This window comes from Bos indicus, chromosome 3, assembly GCF_029378745.1.
Source record: "Bos indicus isolate NIAB-ARS_2022 breed Sahiwal x Tharparkar chromosome 3, NIAB-ARS_B.indTharparkar_mat_pri_1.0, whole genome shotgun sequence".
Classification (NCBI taxonomy): Eukaryota; Metazoa; Chordata; class Mammalia; order Artiodactyla; family Bovidae; genus Bos; species Bos indicus.
Window position 1 is genome coordinate 19,168,963 of NC_091762.1, and position 19,240 is coordinate 19,188,202.

Here is a 19,240-nt window from a genome sequence, read left to right on the forward strand (position 1 = left end):
TCAGGAAAACAAATTGACCAAGACATGGGGGCTAAGGCATGCTGAAGGCCCAGATACTGGTGAAAGGCAGGCCTCTGGAGTGGCACCAACCTGGAGTGAAAGAAAGGTGTGAAGCAGCCGGCAAAACCAAGGGGCCATGGCAGACACATCAGGTGAGAACAATGGTAAAGGAGGAAAAAGACTGATATGGCTGGTGCACATTTCTAGGGAGGAAAGGTTTGATGTGAGAACAGCTGCGTCATTATTCAGTCACTCATTAGTGTCCAACTCTTTGTGACCACATGGACTGTAGCACGCCAGGCTTCTCTGTCCATCACCAACTCCCAGAGTTTGCTCAAACTCATGTCCGTTGAGTCGGTGATGCCATCCAACTATCTCACTTTCTGTCATCCCCTTCTCCTCCTGCCTTCAATCTTTCCCAGCATCAGGGTCTTTTCCAATGAGTCAGCTCTTCACATCAGGTGGCTAAAATATTGGAGCTTCAGCATCAGTTCTTCCAATGAATATCAGGGTTGATTTCATTTAGGATGGACTGATTGGATCTCCTTGCAGTCCAAAGGAATCTCAAGAGTCTTCTCCAACACCACAGATCAAAAGCATCAGTTCCTTGGCACTCAACTTTCTTTACAGTCCAACTCTCACATCCATACATGACTACTGGAAAAACCATAGCTTTGACTATATGGACCTTTGTCAACAAAGTAATGTCTCTGGTTTTTAATATGCTGTCTAGTTTTGTCATTGCTTTTCTTTCAAGGAGCAAGTGTCTTTTAATTTCGTGGCTGTAGTCACTGTCCACAGTGACTTGGGGGCCCAAGAAAATAAAGTTGGTCATTATTTCCATTGTTTCCCCATCTATTTGCCATGAAGTGATGGGACTGGATGCCATGATCTTAGTTTTTTGAATGCTGAGTTTTAAGCCAGCTTTTTCACTCTCCTCTTTCACCTTCATCAAGAGGCTCTTTAAAAAAAAAAAAAAAGAGGCTCTTTAATTCCTCTTTGCTTTCTGCCATAAGAGCAGTGTCATTTGCCTATCTGAGGTTACTGACATTTCTCCGATAAGTCATGTCCAACTCTTTGCAACCCCATGGACTATAACCTACCAAGCTTCCCTGTGCATGGGATTTCCCAGGCAAGAATACTAGAGTGGGTTGCCATTTCCTTCTCCAGGGGGTCTTTCCTACCCAGGGATCAAAACCCCGTCTCCTGCATTGGCAGGCAGATCCTTACCACTGAGCCACCTGGGACACCCTTTATTAGGTATGGTGATGCCAAATGCTGAAACAGATAAAGCTTTGCATCTCCATAGTCTAACCCTTTTCATAAATAGACTGTGGTTTTCATTCATGTTAGGTCTAGTGTTTGGTTTTTAGCAGTCATTCAGTAACCTGACTGACAAAAGCTGTCATCTTCAACACGCAATTTCCAAAGTCATCCTGGGTTGACGCCTAGTTGCCAAATGAGAGAAGAGAGGATCACAGGGAGGTTTTCAGAACCAAGCCTCACTGTGTTTCCTCAGTCACAAGACTCCGCCAAACTGAAAGGAAGGTTAGCTGGAAAATATGGTCTAACTCCATGTTGTGGAAGAAAGGGGAATGGGGTTGGTAAGTAGCTAGCCACTACTGCCTCAGTTTGAAAGGAGAATCAGCAGAGGAGGGTGAGTCTGTGTCCAAACTCTCATCCTGCCAAGTAAAGAATTCAAATTCAGGGGGTTCAGAGAAAACGAGGTTTTTGTGGCATGGAACAGGGTCAGAGAGTTGGACACAAATTCAGCAGTGGTGGGTGGATCAGGCTCTCTTTCTAGTAACTAGACCACATACTTCCTAAGTCATCAGTCTTGAATGACAAGCAAAAGATCAGTTGACATGGATTTGAAGGGACTTGATCCAGTGCCTTCCAAAAACTGGAGATTTACTAGAAGCCACAGCCAGAAACCTTGTGGCAGCTATTCCCTCCCCAACATACTCACATAAAAATCCTTTCTCAAGGACTTCCCTAGTGGCCCAGTGGTTAAGACTCTGCACTTCCAATGCAGGGGGCATGGATTTGATCCCCAGTTGGGGAACTAAGATCCGACATGCTGCATGTCACAGCAATAAAACAAAACAAAAAAACACCTTTCTCTTGTGCTTTCATGGTTGCCTTTGAAAACCAATTAAACCCAGAGTCTAAATCAGTGTACACCAAAAACCTATTGTCCTTTGTTATGATCAGTTCAGTTCAGTTCAATCACTCAGTTGTGTCTGACTCTTTGCGACCCCATGGACTGCAGCATGCCAGGCCTTCCTGTCCATCACGAACTCCCAGAGTTTACCCAAACTCATGTCTATTGAGTCAGTGATGCCATCCAACCATCTAGGGCCTAATCTTCATTTATTTATTTTTTTAATATAAATTTATTTATTTTAATTAGAGGCTAATTGCTTTACAATATTGTGTTGGTTTTGCCATACATCAACATTAATCCACCACAGGTGTACACGTGTTCCCCATCCTGAACCCCTCTCCCACCTCCCTCCCCACACCATCCCTCTGGGTCATCCCAGTGCACCAGCCCCGAGCATCCTGTCTCATGCATTGAAACCTGGACTGGGGATTCGTTTCACATATGATAATATACATGTTTCAATGCCATTCTCCCAAATCATCCCACCCTCACCCTCTCCCACAGAGTCCAAAAGACTGTTCTATACATCTGTGTCTCTTGCTGTCTCGCATACAGGATTCTCATTACCATCTTTCAAAATTCCATATATATGCGTTAGTATACTGTATTGGTGTTTCTCTTTCTGGCTTACTTCACTCTGTATAATAGGCTCCAGTTTCATCCACCTCCTTGGAACTGATTCAAATGTATTCTTTTTAATGACTGAGTAATACTCCATTGTGTATATATACCACAGCTTTCTTACCCATTCGTCTGCTGATGGACCTCTAGGTTGCTTCCATGTCCTGGCGATTATAAACAGTGCTGCAATGAACATTGGGGTACACTGTCTCTTTCAATTCTGGTTTCCTTGGTGTGTATGCCCAGCAGTGGGATTGCTGGGTCATAAGGCAGTTCTATTTCCAGTTTTTCAAGGAATCTTCACACTGTTCTCCATAGTGGCTATACTAGTTTGCATTCCCACCAACAGTGTAAGAGGGTTCCCTTTTCTCCACACCCTCTCCAACATTTATTGCTTGCAGACTTTTGGATAGCAGCCATTCTGACTGGCGTGAAATGGTACTTCATTGTGGTTTTGATTTGCATTTCTCTGATAATGAGTGATGTTGAGCATCTTTTCATGTGTTTGTTAGCCATCTGTATGTCTTCTTTGGAGAAATGTCTGTTTAGTTCTTTGGCCCACTTTTTGAATGGGTCATTTATTTTTCTGGAATTGAGCTGCAGGAGTTGCTTGTATATTTTTGAGATTAACCCTTTGTCAGTTGCTTCATTTGCTATCATTTTCTCGCATTCTGAGGGCTGTCTTATCACCTTGTTTATAGTTTCCTTTGTTGCGCAGAAGCTTTCAATTTTAATTAGGTTCCATTTGTTTATTTTTGCTTTTATTTCCAATATTCTGGGAGGTGGGTCATAGAGGATCCTGCCGTGATTTATGTCGGAGAGTTTTTTGCCTATGTTCTCCTCTAGGAGCTTTATAGTTTCTGGTCTTATGTTTAGATCTTTAATCCATTTTGATTTTATTTTTGTGTATGGTGTTAGAAAGTGTTCTAGTTTCATTCTTTTACAAGTGGTTGACCAGTTTTCCCAGCACCACTTGTTAAAGAGATTGTCTTTTCTCCATTGTATATTCTTGCCTCCTTTGTCAAAAATAAGGTGTCCATAGGTGCGTGGATTTATCTCTGGGCTTTCTATTTTGTTCCATTGATCTATATTTCTGTCTTTGTGTCATTTAAACACTTCCAAGAGAAGAAATATATTCCATCTTTCCCATACAGTCAAGAAAAGGAAGAAAACCAAAACAGTTGTATTTGAAAACTCATATATAACTTGCTTCTTTCTTTTCTCAGTTGGCAACTGGATGTCAACACTCAGGATGACTTTGGAAGACAAGTGCTGAGGATGGCAGAGGTTCGATACACCCTGTCACTTCTCCACTGGGGCCAGTTTCTAGCAGAAAACAAGCATAAGCTGCAAAACATACAGAAGGAGGAGGGTCTCAGGCAAGACCCACAGACAGGCTGGGAGTGACAGCCTTGATGGGAAAAGGCCTGGGGGGCAGGCAGGGATCTCCAGAATGGAAACAAGATCGCCAGCTGCTGGAATGCTTCTCTAGCATTGAGAGCATCGACAGATGCCTCTCTTCTCACAGAGGGTGAAGTATTGCAGCTTTCTAGGCAGAAACAAGGGGAGGTGCCACCTCCACACTTTAAAAGCCAATTCCATGTGTAGTGCATTCATCTGGAATGCAACTACTACTCAGGTATATGGGGTGGAATCCAACAGGCCATCCAGGCAAATGTGGGAGCTTATTTTGCTTGAAGCAAAGGATATGTGTTCTCCAAATATCTGAATCAAGGGCCAAGAGAAACCAAAGAGTGAATAAAGCAATTATAAGACTAACCAGTTCCGAAAGCAAGGGCTATCAATAGCTCATATCAGCTCCCCCTAAGGTCTTCCTGAAACTAAGATCAGAGAGTTAGGTTATCATCAAGGGTCCTGGGTGAGGAGCCAGAGCTGCAAGACATAGTGTGTCACCAGTCCTATCACCTGCCAGTACCTGCAGTGGGTGCGGGTGGCCAAGTTATGCTGCCTGAGGCCACTGCTCAAGGACAAGGGACAATTTAACCCGAAAGCCCAGGGAGTCTTGTAGTTGTCTGCTGACCTGAAGGAAAAGTCTCTCCCCTCTGTGTCTCTTCTTCTGGCTTGAACCCAGGAAAGCACTCTGTACTGCCCAGTCCTCTAAGTGTCCTTCTACAGTGGCACTGGCAAGAAAAAGGAGGTCAAAGTCCCAGGTCACCTATAAAGTTCTTGAGTGGCAGCAATGGTGCTGGGAGGAGGGGAAGCCACCCTGTGGGTCCTCATTCAACGAAGAAGTTCTGCTTAATAATGAAGACCCCTGGAGTACAAGAAAGAACAGAGGTTCTTTAAGATAGAAGATCTGGGTTCTAGTCTCATCTCTGCTACTCTTTGGCACATCATTTCTTTTGGGGTCTGTTTCCTGCTCTATAAAAATGAAAGAGTAGATGAGGTGACCTCCAAGTTCCAGGTCTGATGTCTTATTGTTCTAATTAAGTCAGCTTTCAGCTCCCTGATGTGCCAGTAATTTGAGTGAGTGCTCTCAGATCCCCACCCTCGTCCTACTCTGCTCGGACTGCAGAGGCCCAGTGCCTGCAATCTACATTTCCCAGTCTCCTTTGTCATCGGCTTTGAAAGGCTCTGGTGGCAGACTGGAAAGCGGGAAGTCAGGAGATGTAAGGGTATTTCTCACCCTTTTCTGTTTTGAGAGGCAACTCAAGTAGTGGCGTAGATCCTACAAGTAGTTTTGTAGATCCATGATTACAGATCCTGCTAGACAGCCCTCACCTTCCTGTTTTGCCATTTTTATTTTTCCACCACCTTGGTGACAGGTTCCCTGTGATAAATGCCCTCTGTTGAACCACCTAACAGCTGCTTGCAACCCCATGGACTGTAGCCTGCCAGGCTCCTCTGACCATGGAATTCTCCAGGCAAGAATACTGGAGTGTGTAGCCATTTCCTTCTCCAGGGGATCTTCCTGACCTAGGGGTCGAACCCAGGTCTCCTGCATTGCAGGCAGATTCTTTATTGTCTGAGACACCAGAGAGAAGACTGTCTTCCTTACCAGACCCAGACTAATACAGTCAGATTGTGGATTGTCTACGGTCAGTTTACAGTCCCACTGGTGTACAGCCTAGCTAGTGTACAACCTTGCATGCCCCCTTAATTTAATATCTACCAAGAAGAGAAAACGGAAGGCAAGAGGAAGGAGGAAAATGAACAGTCAGAGATTGAGCACAATACTGGCTAAATCCAAATCTCTGCCCATTTCCCCCCTACACACAGCACAGCTGAGCACAGCTGGAGAAAACCTACACAACCTTCCTGTCCAGTCTCACTTGAAAGTCATGATCACTATCCTAAGTTACTGTTAGTTGCTCAGTCGCGTCCAGCTCTTTTCGACCCCATGAACTGTAGCCTACCAGGCTCCTCTGTCCACGGAATTCTCCAGGCAAGAATACTGGAGTGGGTTGCCATTCCCTACTTCAGGGGATCTTACTGACCCAGGGATCGAACCTGGATCTCCTGCACTGCAGGCAGATTCTTTACCATCCTCCTCCTCTCCCACTCTGCTGGGGCATCTGGGACTCAGTTGTTGGATGGCTTTTCTTTTCTACCTACAGTTTATCAAGTCTTCTGACTTTAAATTCCATTTACATTTCTCTCGGTGCCCACATTTATACTTCCAGTCTGGGCCTCTCCTTAAGCTCTGGATTCACACATCTACCTGCTTACTCAACATCTCCATTTTTTTAATTATTTATTCTTAACTGAAGGATAATTGCTTTATAATATTGTGTTGTTTTCTGCCATACATCAACATGAATCAGCCATAGCTATACATATGTCCTGGAGAAGGCAATGGCACCCCACTCCAGTACTCTTGCCTAGAAAATCCCACGGACGAAGGAGCCTGGAAGGCTACAGTCCATGGGGTCGCTGAGGGTCGGACACGACTGAGCGACTTCACTTTCACTTTTCACTTTCATGCATTGGAGAAGGAAATGGCAACCCACTCCAGTGTTCTTGCCTGGAGAATCCCAGGGACAGGGGAGCCTGGTGGGCTGCCATCTATGGGGTCACACGGAGTCGGACACGACTGAAGCAACTTAGCAGCAGCAGCAACATACATATGTCCCCTCCCTCTTGAACCTCCCTCCTACCTCCCACCCAATTCCATCCCTCTAGTCAGTATCTCCATTTAGATGTCTAACAGACAGCTCAAGTTTAACTGATCTAAAATTGTTGCTCAGTCGCTCGGTTGTGTTTGACTCTTTGCATCCCCATGGACTGCAGCACACCAGGCTCCCCTGTCCTTCACCATCTCCCAGAGCTTGCTCATGCTCATGTCCAGTGAGTCAGTAATCCCATCCAACCATCTCGTCCTCTATCATCCCTTCTCCTCCTGCCTTCAATCTTTCCCAGAACCAGGGTCTTTTCTAATGAGTCAGCCCTTCACATCAGGTGGCCACAGTATTGGAGCTTCAGCTTCAGATCTAAAATTGAGCTCCTCATATTTTCCCCCTCAGCAAATGGCAACTCCATTCTTCCAACTGTTAGAGCCAAAAACCTTGGATAATTCTCTTTAGATAAGGATGGATCCATCATGAAATCCTGTTGATTCTATCTTCAGAATGTAGCCAGAAACTGACTACTACAATGCTGATCCACGCCCCAATCATCTTGTGCAAAGATTATTTCAATATTCTTTTATCTGTTTTCCCTACTTATGCCCTTATCCCTCTCATTCTACTCTCAACACAGCTGCTAGAGCAACCTTTTTAATGCATAAGTCAAGTGGTATCACTCCTTAGCTCACCACAAGGAAAAGCTAAAACTGTTACAGTGGCTTCAAGCCCCATAAGATTCTGACCTTACTATCTCTCTAAGGTCATCTTCCCATCATTCATTCTGTTCCAGCTACACTGGACTCTGCCCCCTTAAACACTCCAGGCATGCTTCTGCTGCAGGGACTTTGCATTTCAATTCCTTCTGCTTAGAATGCTTTCCTTTCTCCTTCCTTCATATCATTACTGAAATGTTACATTCTCAAGATGGCCATCCTTGACCCCACTATTTAAAATTGTATGCTCTCCTGACACCCTCTATGATCCTCCCCTACTTTAATTTTCTCCCCGACACTGATTTTCATCTGACAAGCTGTATTTTTTACTGATTCATTTTTGTCTATGGTTTTTCTTCTCCCACAAAAGTATAAATTCCATTTGGCCAGAAGATTTCTCTGTTCTCTGCTATATCCTCAGAGTCTAGTACACAGTGCCTGGCATGTGGTAGGTAGTCAATAACTATGGATGGATGGATGAATGAAACTAAAGAATCAAACTTCCCTGAATCCTACCCTTCCTCTGAACTTATCACAGAAGACAAAAATGTCCTTATTGTCAAGTAAGATTGAATTGGGGTTTCTGTTTTCATGTGCTTGTAGCAGAAGTCAGTCTAACTGATACCCAAGTATGATCTTTTTCACTCTTTTAGTTTTAGGGTTTTTTTTGTTTGTTTGTTTTTGTTTTTTTTTTTAATTTCTGTTTAATTCCCTGGGTCTTCATTGCTATGCATGAACTTTCTCTAGTTGCAGTAAATGCGGGCTACTAGTTGCACTGCGTGGGCTTCTCATGGCAGTGGCTTCTCCTGTTGCAGAGCACAGGCTCTAAGTGCATGGGCTTCAGTAGTTACAACACAAGGGTTCAGTAATTGTGGCACATGGGCTTAGCTACCCCTCAGACTGTGGGCTCTTCCCGGACCAGGGATGGAACCCCGTGTCCCCTGAACTGGCCAGTGGATTCTTAACCACTGGACCACCAGGAAAACCTCTATGTATGATCTTAACCTTCATGCTAACTCTGAAGTTTAGATATTTTCTCTCCGTTTTTCAGATGGGAAAGAAGAACTCCTGAGAGATTAAGTTACATGCCAGAGGTCATACATTAAGTCCCAGGGCTCAAATCCCCAGCCTGACTGATGCCACAGCTGCAAGTTCTTGGCTGCAGCATTCCACACAGACCACTGTCCCCAGAAACGACACCAAGGCTGAGCTAAGTCAGAAGCCTTTGGATTGAAGGGTCTGGGTGCTGCCAGTCATCTCCATAAAGGACACTTTTGCTCCCTGAAGACTCTTAAGTATCAGATGTCAAAATAATAATCTTGTTCATTTCCCGAATTTCACAATTTGCCTTGTTGCTGTCCTTATCGTCTGTCTGCTTCCCCCTTCTATGTATCCCCAGCATTTAACACAATGAAGGGATAAATGAACTAATTCAGATACAATTCTGCTTGAAGTGAAAATGTTAGGCACTCAGTTGTGACTGACTCTTTGAGACCCCATGGACTGTAGCCCGCCAGGCTCCTCTGTCCATGGAATTCTCCAGGCAAGAATACTGGGGTGGGTAGCCTTTCCCTTCTCCAGAGAATCTTCCTGACCCAGGGATGGAACCCAGGTCTCCCGCATCGCAGGCAGATTCTTTACTGGCTGAGCCACCTGCTTAATATCATTCATTCATTCACAATTCTGACTGAGCATCTGACTTGTTCTAAGCACTGTCTTTGTGATGCTTACAGTCTACTAAGGGAAGAGGATATTAAACAGTCACAGAAATAAATCACACACACAAAAAAAGAAACTGAACAGGGCCATAAGGGAGAAGTATGGGGCACTATGAAAGCAGACAACAGAACATCCTAATTTCAATGGGAGAATGTCATTGAGGACCTCCAGATCTGAAGGGTGAAGGGGAAGTGGTCCTCGAAGATGAATGTCCTAAGGCGGGAATGAAGGATGGTGAGTGTTCCTGAAGTACAGCTGATGGTCTCATCTTGCCAGTGGTGGCCTGTGTTTCCTAGAATCTGCCTTCAAGGACAGGAAGGAAGGGGGAGACACTATGTTTACAGTTTAACACACATCTGACAAGCCTGACCTCTGCTCACTGATGGAAACAGCTCTGTCCTCAGTGTCTCTATGTCCAGATATTTCCAGCTTGGTCACTTTTCCCTGGTCCAGTGTAATTCAAAGAACCAGTCACTGCAGTCACTGTGTTTGGGAGCAACTGGGATGTTTCCAGAACTAAACAATGGGGGCCAAGACAGGATTCCAGCAGGGAGGGCTTTGCAGAAGTTACCGTTTGTGTGGTCAGGGCTGTAGGTTTCACCTAGGAGGGTTGGGTGGTGCCCGGGTAGCATTAAGGGATGGAGGCCACTGCAAACGAATGGCTGTCTCCCTTTTCACAGCAGCCCTCCCCAACTCCCAGCAGAGAAGGCCCCAGGGCACAGGGCTGGCTTGCTGCTAGAAACCTGAAGGAAAGAGTTAAGAAGGCCGGGCTGATGGACTCAAAGACAGAGCTGTGTTTATCCAGGAAAAGAGGTCGTACGTAGACAACGGAGGCCCCTGCCAGCTCCTCCCAGGACTGGGCTGGGGGAGCAAGCTGGAGAGGAAGTTGTTCCCCTCCCGGCTTCGAACGGCTCCTGGTCCGACGCCAGGACCCAGAGGCGGCCCACAGGTGAGGCCTGAACTCTGGGCGCCAGGCCGAGCCCATTGCTTTGGAGCTCAGACTCTCAGACAGAAAGTCAGAACATCGCGCTCCCTGGGAGTGCGGTGAGCCGGGCGGTAAGCGCGCTGCGGAGGGCCTCCCGGAATCAGGTCAGAAGGTGACGGAGAATCAATGCTGTCTTTGTGCTCAGCGGTTTCCTAGGGAGAAAAGGAGTGGAGAGTGGGAGGGGCAGCCCAACTACTTGGTCCGCTGCAGACTCGGGATGCGGTAGGACTGGGAGGTAGGGAGCCGGACAGCCAGGGCTTAAGTCGGGGGTGGCATCCTGTGCCCCCAAGAGGTGCTCTTCTTGAGCAGGCCGCGGGTGCTCTCGGGGCAGCAGTCAGATGTGCAGGCAGGTTGTTTCTGGCCTGGAACGACCCCGGAAGGCGAGGGAGGAGCAAGAGGATACAAGTGGGGCGAGGGACGAAGGATGGCTCAACCTGCAGAAACTTGCGCAGCCGCAAGGAACGGGAGCCAAGGGGTGGGGGTGGGGAGGGGAGTGGAGGGAGTCCCAAGCGGCGCCAGATCAGACCCTGGAGGAGAGCCCCAGTGTTCCGGAATGGGCATGGGAGAAGCGGGTAACACCCCCCCCCTCCCCTAGGGCCGCGGTGTCTCTTGAGGAGGAGAGTGAATATGAGGGAGTTTCAGCTCTGGGTCAGTGTTTGAGACTACAGACCTTTTGATAACGTGGTGTTAACTCGATTCTTCTAATAGGAGTCTAGGGTTCCAGTGGGTGCGTTAGGCCTTCTCACTCTGAAGTGGGTGTACATCTTTAGTACCAGTGAAAGCAGTGGGGGACTCTGTGTACTCGTATGTCCGAGGCCTGACTGTCTAGCCCTGGACTCCATTTCTCTCCGGACCCCCAGACTTTGTCGCCCTTTGTTTTTGCCGCTCAAAAAGGGCCTAGTGCGCCGGTTGGGCCCCCAAAGAAGGGAGCGGCAGCAGCTCACCCGGTGTACGTTTGCAGCATCATTCACCTTGGGCTCCCCTTCTTTCCTTGCCCAAGCCTCCACGCTGGACTCGGATCCTCTCGGCCTCGTGGAATTCGGACTTTCAGCACTCCACCACCACCGCCGCCGCCTCATGTGGCTCTTGGAGAAAGCTGGCTACAGGGCAGGGGCCGCGGAGCCCAGGGCCCGATGGGCGCCCTCCAGTTTGTTTCCTAAGCGCCGCACCCCGTGCCCGCTGGCTCACCCCTGCCCCAACGTCCTCACTCCGGATCGCATCCCACAGTTCTTTATCCCGCCGCGGCTCCGGGACCCAGGTGGCGCGCTGCCCCACAGCGGCGGGCGCGGCCTCCCCGCGACCTGTTCGCTGCCACACCTGGCGGGCCGCGAAGGCTGGGCTTTCCTGCCCGAGAGCCCGCACACGCGCCGGCGCGAGTCCCTGTTCCACTGGCCACCGCCCACCCCCGCCGGCGGGCTGCCCCCCGCGCCGTCCCGGCTGCACGTCTCCGCCCCGGACCTGCGCCTCTGCCAGGCCCCCGACAGCGACACGGCCTCGTCGCCGGATTCGTCGCCCTTCGGCTCGCCGCGGCCAGGCCCTGACCGGCCCCGGCCGCGCTCGCTGTCCCGGGTGCAGGCGAGCTCGGCGGGCAGTAGCCCACACGCCTCGCGCCTCGCGGGACCGCCCACGCCGCCCCTCTTCCACCTCGACTTCTTGTGCTGCCAACTGCGGCCGACCCAGGAGAGCGTGCTGCACCTCGAGCCCCGGGGAGGGCAGCTGCGGCTCTCCGCCGAGTACCCGGCCGGGCCCGGGCGGCTGCGGCTGCGCCTGGTGAGCGCTGAGGGCCTGCCGCGGTCGCGGGCCGGCCCCGGGAGCGGCGGCGGCGGCTGCTGCGTGGTGCTGAGGCTGCGGCCGCGCGCCCGGCCGCGGGGCCAGCGAAGCCGAGTGGTCAAATGCAGCACCAACCCCATCTTCAATGAGGACTTCTTCTTCGATGGGCTCGGCCCGCCGGACCTGGCCGCCCACAGTCTGAGGGCCAAGGTGCTGGACAGGGGCGCAGGATTCCGCAGGGACGTGCTGCTGGGGGAGTGTGAGACGCCCCTGATTGCCCTGCTGCCGCCCTTGGGTGCTGGGCTAGGTCCCGGGGCTTCCCTGGTGCCTGCCCATCTCAGCCTGTAGCCTGAGAGACTGTCTCTTCCTCAGGAGGGCTCCACCGGGTCTACAGTCTCCATTCTTTCCATCTGCCCAGCATGTATTTATTTTTGCAAATAAAATATCTGTCTCCCCTTGTTTGCACTTTGCGCTGTCAGATCTGCAGCCTGCCCTCCTCCCTCTGCCCTGGCCCTACAAGGGATGGAGGAAGTTCATTCAGGTTTTCTGATTTGGAGCAGACCTTAAGAAGTGGCTCTCAAACTTGAATTTGAGTATCACAATTACCAGACATCAGAAATGCTGGATGAGCTTGTTAAACACAGGGAAAGAATCCTGAGCTCTGTTCCTGACTCAGACACTAGTTCACTAGGTCTGACCTGAGTGGGTCCGAAGTCCCTGCTCAACAAGGCCCCTATCCCTTCAGGGGGCCCTCCAATCACTGAAAAGCTCTGTGACTGAAGCCCGCATAACTCTCCTTCCCCTGGGGGTTCCTGGGGGGTGCACAGGGGAAATCAACACTCCCCACCCATCTAGCACCCCACTCACACCCACATCTGATCTGAAGAGAGAGATGAAATTTCTGGGTCTTGGGAGTGAGTCAGAGGATGTCAGACTAGCAAACTATGCCTTTAGGGATCCTCTCTCCTGCCTGCTCCTGCCATACCTAGGCCTCCCTGGGGAGTAAAGCCGCACTTGAGTGCTGAAAGACCAAGATATAAGGTCACAGGGATTGAGGTCCTGGGGGCAGAGGGGGTCCCACCGGACTGTGAGAGCTATTCTCATGGATGCTCAGAAAAGGCTACCCAGGTGAGTAGGGGCAGAATGTGGAAGATGGATACGTGTAGGTCACAGTGTATTTACCTCCTACCTGAATGTCCCTGACGTCAGCAGTGACCTTCTTCTCTCTCACCCCTCCTTCTCTGAAGCTGGTTCCTCTTGGCTCGGGGCAGGCTTGGAAGAGGAAAACAGGGAGGAGGAGAGGGAGGGAGGGAGACACCGTGCCAACCCAGCTTGTTTTTCCCACCCCCTTGGGCCATTTCTCACTTTGCCAAGTGCCCATAACCAGGGCCAAGCCTTCGTTACCTATATAAACCTCAGCATATATAATGCTAGCATTACACACACACACACACACACACACAGCCCCCATGCTCCTCCATTCTTTCTCCCTCCCCTGATTAGGTCCCTCCCCAGTCCCCCAGGCCAGGGAAAATCCTGCTCCAGATGTCCACCAGGTGGTAGCATTGATCAACTAATATTAAGCACTAACAGCTACAAAAAATATGATCGCCATGAAATGGCAACCCACTCCAGTATTCTTGCCTGAAGAATCCTGTGAACAGAGGTGCCTGCTGGGCTGCTGTCTACGGGATCGCACAGAGTCGGACACGACTGAAGCAACTTAGCAGCAGCAGCAGCAGCATGCAAGGAATCTTATCCAACAACTTGTAAGCAACTCCCATGAGAGTTAAGTACTATTGTTAATATTGTTATCCAGTGTGACCTCAAGTTTTACTAATCCAGTGAGGGATAGAACTAGGATTTAAACCACAGTCTGGCCTTAGAGTCTGAGCTCTCAGTCACCTCACTATAGTGGTGCTGGAGAAGACTCTTTTGAGAGTCCCTTGGACAGCAAGATCAAACCAATCAATCCTACAGGAAATCAACCCTTAATATTCATTGCAGATGACACCATCTTATGGCAGAAAGCCATAAGAGAAAATAGCCTCTTGGTGCAAGTGAAAGAGGAGAGTGATAAAGCTGGCTTAAAACTCAACATTCAAAAAAAGAAGATCATGGCATCTGGTCCATTGAGTTCAGTCACTCAGTCGTGTCCAACTCTTTTTGACCCCAAGGACTGCAGCACGCCAGGTTTCCCTGTCCATCACCAACTCCGGAGCCTGCTCAAATTCATGTCCATCGAGCTGGTGATGCCATCTGACCATCTTATCCTCTGTTCTCCCCTTCTCCTCCTGCCTTCAATCTTTCCCAGCATCAGGGTCTTTTCCAATGAGTCATTTCTTCCCATCATGTGGCCAAAGTATTGGAACTTCAGCCTCAGCATCAATCCTTCCAATGAATATTCAGGACTATTCAGGATTTCCTTTAGGATTGACTGATTTAATCTCCTTGCAGTCCAAGGGACTCTCAAGAGTCTTCTCCAACACCACAGTTCAAAAACATCAGTTCTTCAGTGATCAGCCTTCTTTATGATCCAACTCTCACATCCAACTCTCACTACTGGAAAGTCCAGAGTTTAGTTTTGACTAGACCTTTGTTGGCAAAGTAATGTCTCTGCTTTTTAATATGCTGTCTAGGTTGGTCATAGCTTTTCTTCCAAGGAGCAAGTGTCTTTTAATTTCATGGTTGCAGTCACCATCTGCAGTGATTTTGGAGCCCAAGAAAATAAAGTCTGTCACTGTTACTATTGTTTCCCTTCTATTTGCCATGAAGTGATGGGAGGAGAAGGGGACGACAGAGGATGAGATGGTTGGATGGCATCACCGATACAATGGACATGAGTTTGAGTAGGCTCCGGGAGTTGGTGTTGGACAGGGAAGCCTGGTGTGCTGCAGTCCATGGGGTCGCACAGAGTCAGACACGACTGAGCAACTTAGCACATACACACATGGCAGGTGCTGGGCTTTGGATACAGCAGTGATCAGAACAGAAACGGGAGCTGTTACACAGAATGGAGTCAGTCCAAAACAGAAAGATAAATATTGATATCAACACATATATATGGAATCTGGAAAAATGGTAGCGATGGACTTATTTGCAGGGCAGCAATCGAGACTCAGGGCTTCGCAGGTGGAGCTAGCGGTAAAGAACCCTAGAGAATCCCTTGGACAGAGGAGCCTTGGGGGCTACAGTCCATAGCGTGACAAAGAGTCTAACGCAATTGAAGTGACTTAGCATGCAGGCACAATAGAGACACAGCATAAAGGACAAGCTTGTGGACACAGGGAAGGAAAGGAGAGGCTTGGATGAATTGAGAGGGTAGCACTGAAACATATACATTACCACATGTAAAATAGCTAGCTAATGGGTAGTTGCTATATGACACAGAGGGCTCAACCTGGAGCTCTGTGACAACCTAGAGGGGTGGGAGGGAGGTTCAAGAGAGAGGGGACATATGTATACCTATGGCTGATTCATGTTGATGTATGGCAGAAACCAACTCAATATTGAAAGCAATCATACTCCAATTAATAAATAAACACTGAAAAAAAAAACAGAAATGGGAATCAGACAAGTTACAAAATGAATAAGCAAAATGTAAAAATGTTACTTGGTAATCTGTTTTAGAGAAAATTGAAGCAGGAAAGGGGCAAAGGAAGGAAGTCAGACAGAGAGAAGAAGGGAGGAATGGAAAGAGAGAGAGAGACTGAAACATTTCTTTTTAACCACAGTACTTTGTACCCGTAGGTCCTGTATTTTACTCATTATGCCAGTTAATCATTGCAACCACTCAGAAAGGTGGGTTCTGTTCCTATTTGACCGAGCAGATAGATCGGAGAGGTTAAGTAAACCTGCCTGAGGAGCAGCCCTGGCTGCAGGGAAATTTCAGGACTGTGGCTTCCTCCTCACCTCCTACTGCTGCTCAGAGGTGGCTGAGAGGTGAGAATTCAAGTCCATTCCAGTCAGGAGCAGTTCACTCAGCGTCCACAGCGGCAACCTTCCCCTCCCCACACCCTGGGGACCACAGAGTCTCAGGAGGAACTTCCTGGCGAGCTAAAGCCACAAAAGCATGCCCTGGGGCCACTAAGATCCAAAGACTCCCTCCAGTGTGCAGACTGCTCTGGCCTCAAAGTATGTTCAGACACAAGTCTGGACTGATATTATTGTCCTCCTTTTATTTTTTTAATTAACTTATTTATTTTAATTGGAGGCTAATTACTTTATAATATTGTAGTGGTTTTGCCATACATTGACGTGAATCAGCCATGGGTGTCCCTGTGTCCCCCATCCTGAACCTATTGTCCCCCTTTTAATGATGTGGTAATTGAGGCCTGATAATAGTAGGCTGCATTCTTATCTGTCTTTTGGCTCCAAAAATCAGAGCTCCTGCTTTTCAACGCTCCTTGCTGCATCCAAGCCTAAATGACCACAAATGCTAACTGACAGGCAGGGGGACATGGAACGTTCAGGGCCAGGAACTAGGGCCACATTTCTACTGTCCCTCCACCTACAGTGGCCTTTGTGACAGGAAAGGGGAGAGCTGGTGACTGAGGTGTTTATAGAAGTGGGATGTCTTTTCTTTCATGGTTGAGGGGCCTGGGCCCCCTTCCCGAGTCACTCCAGTGCGTTGAGTTCTCCCCAGGCATGGACCTCTTAGGGAGGACCTAGAGGAAAGTGTTCCTAATCTCTGGGTCAGGCTTGCCAGAGGGGTGGGCCTCGAAGGATGGAGCTGAGGTAGTATGTGGCATGCAGGCTGCCCAGGTCCCCGTACTTTCCACCTTTCCACCCCAGGCCCCCCCAGGAGGGCAGGCCTGCCCTGAGCTTTAAGTGGTTTCTGTGGTTTAGGGGTGGGGAAGAAGGGAAAGAGAAGTTGGTGACTGTTCCCCAGTTCCAAGCCGCCACCACCACCCTCCACCCCCTCTAGGCTGCTTGCCCCTCACTTTCAGATTCCCCTGATAAGGGAACTTGGGCACGTGGCGGGTGAAATGATTCTCTGATCCCAATCAGCCTCTTCCTTGCATAAAAATGTGAGGAGGAAATAACCAATGCCCTGCTCTGAAAGAAGAGGCATTCTGGATTCCTCCAGAAAGGGGGCTGTGATTGGAGCAGAAGAGAGGAGGGGTAGGCACGAGGGGACTTCCCAAAAGGGTGAATTACCTTCTTGCCCCAGGGAGAAAGAACACCAGACATCCATGCTTAGGGCAAGGAAGGGGTAGAAATGTCCAGGAAGTGTGTAACTAGCTTAGGTCTAGGAGGACCCTGTCTTCCCAACCACCAGTCACTTCCTCCCCCACCTTACACAGTGACCCGAAGCGGCGGGGCTGAGAGAGGCAACCAGACCCGTGGTATCTGGGGCAGGCAGGGCTGCCTGGCACCATGCCAGGGCCAAGTGCCCATTGCCAGGCGCTCTGCATGGCCTCTGCTCTGTGCCCATGCTTGGGAGATCAGGAAGGATCCTGAGAGACCCAGAGTCAGAAAGGAAAGGAGGCTTAAAGAAAAGAAAAGAGAGAGATGAAGCACAGAAAACAGAAGAGCCTCAGGCATGGGGGGTTGGCAGAGGGAAACACAGAGAGAGGGTCCTGAGTGGACGCAAAGCCAACTGTGGGTGGGGAGGGGCTGGCAGAGCAGCACTCCCAGTGCCCCTGGCCCCTGCCTCTCACTGGCTCCATTGATCTGCCTGGGGGTTCTTCAGAGAGCTTTGCTTACTGAAGCCTGCCCAAGGGGCTGCACCCCAAAACAGACCAACATCCTGTTCTGTGCAGAGAAGTGTACACAGATGCGTGGGCCATGCATTTACCAAAAGGACATGAGGATAATCAGAGTCTCAGAGACACAGACACACGCCCTCAGACTCTCGGTACGAGAAGGTCCCCAAAAGTTTCCACTTCACTCTTCCTCACTCCCTACCCCCTTGTCAACCATCCTGGGAGCTGGAAAGTCCTTCTCTACTTCTAACCTCTGTCCTGTAAGCTGCAGCCCTCAGAGACTCTGGGAGCCACCTGGGAATGGGGGTGCCGCTGGGAGCCGAGCGTGAAGCTCCAGGGTGGGGCATGAGTGGAGGATGGCGAGATGGGAAGGCAGGCCCAGGAGGGGACAGCTACCCGCCTCTCCACGCCAGGTGCCACGTGCACCACGTTGGGGGGAGTGGGCTGCAGTCACGAGGCTGAGGCATGTCTGGCTCCTGCTCTGCTGTTTACCAGCTGGGAGTGAAAGCAAGAGGAGGTGCCAGGGAGCCTCCCCACTGCAGCCTGGCCCCTGGCCAGCCGGCCTGTTGGGTAACCAGGAGAGCCAGGCCCAGCTAATCAAACTCTGGGCCGAGGCTGTGCAGAGGATCAGTGGCACCCAGGACCCTCAGAAGCTGTATCCTGTGGCCTCCCCAGAGCACTTCCTCCGTGGGGGCTGCCAGACTGGGGGTGGGGGGTCTCCTTCCTGCAACTACTGCATGAAGCATGTCTCCTCTCCTCTCCTCTCCCATTGCTCCTCTGCCTCAGCACACACCTCCAGGCCTGCCCCTAGCACCCAGCAGAGCAGGAGGCTGTGAAGGCATCAAGGAGCCAGGGAGTTCTAGGGAAGGTCAGCAAAGTGCAGAGGCTAAGCAGGCAGAGGCCTCAAGGAAACCAAGAACTGCTGGGATGAACCCGACCTCACCCTGTAGAGAAGGCACCATCCCCCAAATAAGCCATCCCATCTTCATCTCTTCCCTCCCCACCTCCCCTTCACCAGTCACCTGTCTTGGTGGCTCAGTGGTAAAGAATCTGCCTGCCAATGCAGGAGACACAAGTTGGATCCCTGGGTTAGGAAGATCCCCTGGAAGAGGAAATGGCAATCCACTCCAGTATTCTTACCAAGAAAATCCCAGTGACAGCGGAGCCTGGCAGGCTGCAGTCCATGGGGTTGCAAAAAGTCAGACACGACTGAGTGAGCATGCACGTCTTGGTCAAATAGAAAGCACATGATTCTAGAGTCACAAAGACCTGGGTTCAAATCACAGCTCAACCACTTACTGTCCTTGTACAATCCTTGGGCAAGTTGTGACTATCTTCGAGCATCATCTAGCTTATGAGCATCACATAGGTATCTGAAGCAACTATGCTTGCTCCATGGTGGACACTGGGAGGACTGGAGAAAATCATGGATTTACAGAAAGTGACTGGCAAAGGGCCCAGCACACAGTAGG

General features: G+C 49.6%; 1 protein-coding gene across 1 annotated transcript; it reads left to right on the top strand.

The window, feature by feature from the left end:
* Positions 1-10,144: 10,144 nt before the first annotated feature.
* C2CD4D (C2 calcium dependent domain containing 4D) lies at positions 10,145-12,518 on the top strand. Its single transcript, XM_070785664.1, has 2 exons — positions 10,145-10,254; positions 11,291-12,518. The coding sequence occupies exon 2, from the start codon at positions 11,368-11,370 to the stop codon at positions 12,406-12,408; it is 1,041 nt and encodes a 346-aa protein (XP_070641765.1). The 5' UTR covers positions 10,145-10,254; positions 11,291-11,367; the 3' UTR covers positions 12,409-12,518.
* The last annotated feature ends 6,722 nt before the right edge of the window (positions 12,519-19,240 follow it).